Source organism: Lissotriton vulgaris, chromosome 11 (genome assembly GCF_964263255.1).
Source record: "Lissotriton vulgaris chromosome 11, aLisVul1.2, whole genome shotgun sequence".
Taxonomy (NCBI): domain Eukaryota; kingdom Metazoa; phylum Chordata; class Amphibia; order Caudata; family Salamandridae; genus Lissotriton; species Lissotriton vulgaris.
The window spans coordinates 51,441,452-51,446,680 of record NC_141699.1 but is presented as its reverse complement, the minus strand read 5'-3'; the positions used below and the strand labels follow the sequence as shown (position 1 = coordinate 51,446,680).

At 47.4% G+C, this 5,229-nt stretch overlaps 1 protein-coding gene across 2 annotated transcripts; it reads left to right on the top strand.

Moving 5' to 3' along the window:
• The first annotated feature begins 1,309 nt into the window (after nucleotides 1–1,309).
• On the top strand, nucleotides 1,310–5,014 carry LOC147678940 (uncharacterized). 2 transcript variants are annotated; one of them, XR_015300856.1, is made up of 3 exons: nucleotides 1,310–1,408; nucleotides 2,163–2,288; nucleotides 4,084–5,014. XR_015300856.1 is itself a non-coding variant. In XM_086942690.1 (2 exons), exons 1-2 carry the CDS (start codon nucleotides 2,150–2,152, stop codon nucleotides 4,479–4,481), a joined length of 537 nt encoding a protein of 178 aa, XP_086798816.1. In that variant the 5' UTR covers nucleotides 2,134–2,149; the 3' UTR covers nucleotides 4,482–5,014. The 2 variants fall into 2 exon arrangements, 1 of the variants encoding a protein (XP_086798816.1); XM_086942690.1 differs by lacking the exon at nucleotides 1,310–1,408 and having other exon boundaries at nucleotides 2,134–2,288.
• The last annotated feature ends 215 nt before the right edge of the window (nucleotides 5,015–5,229 follow it).

Sequence of the window (5,229 nt, the reverse complement as noted above, 5' to 3'; positions counted from 1 at the left end):
ACAATGGGTGCGTTCCTAGTACGCAGGGTGGGCGGTCCAGCGGCTGTGCGCCTCGCAAAATTGCCTGCGTGAAATCTACAAGATTTAACGCAGGCACTTCTGCGACGCTGCTACGTCAATTCAATTCCTTATGTCTGCTCGAAGCAGGCGAAAGGACTGACACAGCATGTAAAGTATTGGGTGGCCCTGAGCATTACTGGAGTTGCATTGCGTTGGCGACGTGACTCCAGCGATGCGCCGCTCTTACGTGACGAGATGCGTCACGCAAGTGCCTACCCTTGCGCCAGGGCGCGCCGCATTGTAAATGAGGCACATCTGCCGTGTCGCAAGGGTAGTTTTGCGTGACGCATTTGATCTGGCGCATCTCTGGAGATGCGCCAGAACGCGTAAGTAAGTATGCCCCTAAGGGGCAGAATTGCAATTACCGTCGCATCCCTGCAAAGTAGCAGGGATGCGCCATTAATTGTGCGGCCCGCTACCACCACCAAACATGGTGCGCCGTATTTGCAATGCGGCTCCCCATGGGCCCAAAACGTCACCGAAGCTTTACTGCTGGAGTTGCGTCGCAACGATGGCGCAGCTCCATCAATGCTCTGGGGTACCCTATCTCCCCAATGCTGGGTCAAGCCGTACGTCTGCTTCAAGCAGGTGCAGGGTTTGTGTGACGCATCATTGTCCTAAAGGTGACTGATTGATATTTTGTAGATTTCCCTCAGCCACTATTAGGATGTGTTCCAGCGCAGGAATGCCCTCCCTTGCGCCGGAACGCCCCCTGATGGCGCAGGGCTTTATAACGGGATGCATCTCCCAAATGCGTCACGTTGTTATAATATTATACGCCGCACCATGGCGCCCTTTTTTGTTTAGCTGCTGCGTCACAAAAGTCACGCAAGAACGGCGCAAATGAGCCGCAAGGGCTTAAATCTGCCCCTTCCTTTGTAACCCTGACAATAAGAAAAATAGTGGCGGTGGATTGATAGTTTGACTATTTAAATGACTGGTAATGTAGCAGGCAACTGTTAGTGTTGTCACTGATCTGACTGAAATCACAATGGAGTTTGTCTGTCACTTTGCGTCTTGCCTGCGGACTGCTGCCTGCCAGTCCTAGGTGAACGTTTCAGTACTTTGTTTAGTGAGTTACGTGACTTTCGAAGTCACAGGTCCGCAAATAAATAAAAAGTAACCATAATCAATATAATTTCGCGGAAATATTTTGTTATTGTTCTTTTGAAATGTTTGATTTGGTTGACATTGACAAGCAACAATCATCCATGTTTTCTGTTCTTTCTTTCATGTTGTACGTCAGCTCCCCCCAGGGGCGAGAGGAGGACACAGGAGCAGCAGGCGGCGGATGCTGTTCATCAACAGGGCCAGGATCGGGCAGGCGAGGGCTCCTCTGCTGGCCCCAGTAAGTTTTCATTTTAGACTAGTACCTATTTTTCCTAGCGTTCCTCATTTGAATTTTTTCAAAATTGTCTTTGCTCTTCTTGTAGACTGTATCTAAATTCTTATCCTGCCTCTACTATGACTCCCTGTGGTATTACTAGATTATTCTTATTAGTCTGTCTGTGTAGCTAACTAAGATTGCACGGTTGGCGAAACTCCCATGATTCTAGTCAGCAATAGCTCTATCAACTTAGTGCAGTCCTCTGGGATTGTCCATAATGTCTTTTGAAGTGTTCTATCTGGACTCATGCTTGCAAAAATTGCAAAACCTTTCGTTCAGTCACTCTAGTCTGGAGGACCAAAAAACACAGATTGTATTTAAATTTAAAAGCTTTATTAAAAGTAAACACATTTATTAAAATGAAGTCATAATAAAACTAAACGTTTAACTGATAATGGAAAAGTGGTTAGTGCTGACGATTAATTGAAGACATTTCTTGTGGTCGAGCCGAGCTCTCACCTGGTTTCAACTTGATCTTGTTGTTAGAAGTCCATCTTCTGTCTGTGTGGAGAAAAATGGTGCGTGTTAAAAAATCAGCCTTCATCAGTTGTGCCAAAAAGTGCAGCAAGACAACCTTCCCTGGAAAAAGGGACATTTTTTTTAACTTTAACGTAGACAGTCACAAATTACATTGTTTTCACATGTCTTCATTCCTAGACCAAATACTAGTGACTAGTGAGTGCTTTATTCTAAGATTCTTAAATGTACTTTGTAGGTGGAACATCTGGTGGCGGGGCCAGTGTGGTGGTGGTGCTCGACACGGAGGCGGAGGGCAATTCATCATCAGGGGAGGAGGCGGCGGCGCCGGATGTGAGAGTTGAGACGGTGGTGGCGGCCAGAGGTAAGCTCTTATATATTCCTTACTTATTGAGATTGAAGACTAGCTGGGAAGGCAAGAATATGAGATGCATGGCTGGGTGAATGATGAAGCAATGATGGGTGGAAGGACAACAGCCTGGGTGGGTGACACAGAAACTGTATGTGTCCATATACCTGGATCATGCTACTATCTGACTCTTAGATAGCATATGTGTATCTAGAGCAGGGGTACTCCTAGTACGGCCCGCGGGCCGGTGGTGGCCCGGCAAGCCTTCGTTGGCGGTGCGCTGACCTTGCAGACAATCACTGCTCCCCCGGCCCCCACAGAGCAGAGGCTTTTTTGTATTTCACCTGTTAGCGCCCCTGCATCTCCACTCTGACAATCACTGCTCCCCCGGCCCCCACAGAGCAGAGTGGAGATGCAAGGCCACAAAGAGGTGAAATAGAACTAAGCCTCTGCTCTGTGGGGCCGGGCAAGCAGTGATTGTCAGGGTGGAGAAGCAGGGGCGCTAAAACAAACAAAGCCTCAATAATATGTTAATGGTCTTTTAAAGACCTGTTAAGTACTTTGGTGTTGTTGTCTGTGTGTGCGCGTTGAGGAAGCGGTCTCAACCCGGGCTGAAGGCTGACACAGATAGACACACACACAGTGAGATGACAGAGGGAGAGGGAGGGCAGGAGGGAGAGAGAGATGGAGGGAGGGCAGGAGGGACAGCAGGAGGGAGAGAGATGTATGTAAATGCTGGGTCTGGTGGCTCAGTGGATGAGGGCATCTGCTGCAGGGACCTGTGTGCAACCTCATGGTCACAAGTTATCGTTTTGCTTTAGCCCCGCCCCCTCTGACTCCGCCCCCACCAGTGCGGCCCTCGGCCCCAAACTACACTGTAAATGTAGCCCCTGAGAGAAAGTTTGTGAGTACCCATGATCTAGAGAGAGTAGACGGTCAGTGGATGAACTAAGTGTAACTTTGAAGAGCATGTAACACTAACACTGCACCCGCACGTCCGTTCCAGTGTAGGAAAGGCAAGGAAAAGAACTTTTAATTTTGTCCAAATACTACCATAAATAGTAGCAGTAGTTTGTATTGCAAGCACTGCATAGATCCGGTTATTATGGTGGCCACTCCCTACCTCTCTTAATAAGTTTAGTAGTACTCAGTCATTCATGTGTGGGTGTATCACTGCCTGTCACTCAATAAAAAGCAAAGCACCTAAAGTCATCCCATATATAAGCAAAAACATCCCATGTGAAGTGATAGATAATCAGATTATTTATCTTCTTCAATTTTCCATTTCTAGTACTCATTTCCACTGTAGGGTGAAAGTTAAATTAATTAAGCAGTAGCCCTTGAGTTGTAACAGAGTATTCTCAGTGCCACCCGTAATAGAAAAGTAAGAGATTCACCACCTGCATGTACTGGACGGGTACAGTAACGCAACGGCAACGCAAGTCTAGGTCACTCCTCATGGCGTGCGTCTCTTTTTCTCGGGTGCAAGTTTACCGCGCTGGCATTATGCCGGCTTGCAGAAAATAACGTACCAATTTTCCAAAACAAGAGACAAGAAGAAGAATAAGACTGGTGTACTTTCATAGTCGACTCCAATGGAAGTCCACAGTGCTCATAGAATTTGTTCCTTAAACTCCCACTAATGTTAGAGCAAGGATGAAGAAGTGTGAGGTTAGATAGATACTGGCCTCAATAGTTATGTAATGCGCTTGCAAGTTGCTAGTTGTACTGCAGCACACATTTCTGCTGAATGATTGAGTTAATCTTAAAGAGCATTGGTTACAGACTATGTCTTTCTTTCTTCATATAGGTTCTCCTTCCAAACGAACAAGGAGGAAGGAGCTGGCTAGAGCGGCCCGGCAACGGAGAATCGAGGCCACTGTTGCGGAATATCGGCGGCTGGTGGCCCTGGAGGACGTGGAAAGTGTGCGGTCGACAACAACGACAACGTCGTCCTCCGTGGCCTCACCGGCTGCCACCGTGACCCAGCACAGTGGTCCACCGAGACTGAGCCGGGCTGCCAAAGGCAAACGCCACCGCCGAGCAGCAAGGCCAACAGCTGCTTCTCACAGGCCTTGCACCTGCAAGGCAGTGAAGGCACGCCTGCGCCGCACCACCCTGATGGTGTCCCGCCTTCAGCAGGAGCTCGCCTTGCTCCGCGAGGAGCATGATGCCCTGGCCCAAAAAGTGAACAGCATCCACCCATAGTGTCCCTTGCCCCTTTTTTAGAGACTTTTGGGGGGTGGGAATTGGGAGTTGGGTTTTTGGGGACTTTTGAAGGACAATCGTTGGGGTTAGGGAGGGTCTTGCGGGAGATTATTTTGTTAGGGATATAAATATACTTTTTCAAACTTTATCTGAGCATACCTGTTTTTTACTGCTTGCCTGGTGGGTGGGGGTTTAACGTTGACTGTTTTCCTGAAAGTTTAGTTCCATTTTCTTCCTTTAAGTGTAAATGCCCAAATGTTTTCAACACTAAGTGCCTCTCACAGACTAAGTGAAGTGAATCCAAGAGTCCTAGGACTTTAGTAGTACTACCTTCAGGCTCTCGTCTCTCGTACTAATACTCCATTATACCCCCAAACCACCAAACGCTTATCTTACCTGTAATTTGTGTTTGAAAGTAGGGCTAGGCCCAGGGCTGGCTCCACGGGAAACACCGAATAACGTTGGCAATCTTGGTCGGATAAAATTTCCTCATAGCGGTGGTAGTAGTGGTGTGACACAGTGGCAGTTGCATGCCTATGAAAAAAAAGAAAATGAAATCTGGTTTGTCCTCCTGAGCAATTCAACGGTACAACTGAGAATATAGCAGGTGACAGAAGTACAGTAGAGCAGTGCCACATTGTAGCCTAACAAATGGTAAAGTATAACTACTAATTCGGTTGAAGTTCTTTCACATTAGCAATGGTTCTTTGTCAAGCAGAGTAAGAATATATCATCGACAACTGTGGAA

Excerpts from the sequence above, each read along its gene's own strand:
- LOC147678940 (XM_086942690.1), top strand. The coding sequence starts at position 2,150 with ATGTACTTTGTAGGTGGAACATCTGGTGGCGGGGCCAGTGTGGTGGTG. Across the intron at positions 2,289-4,083 it reads GACGGTGGTGGCGGCCAGAG|GTTCTCCTTCCAAACGAACA; the intron begins GTAAGCTCTTAT and ends TTCTTCATATAG.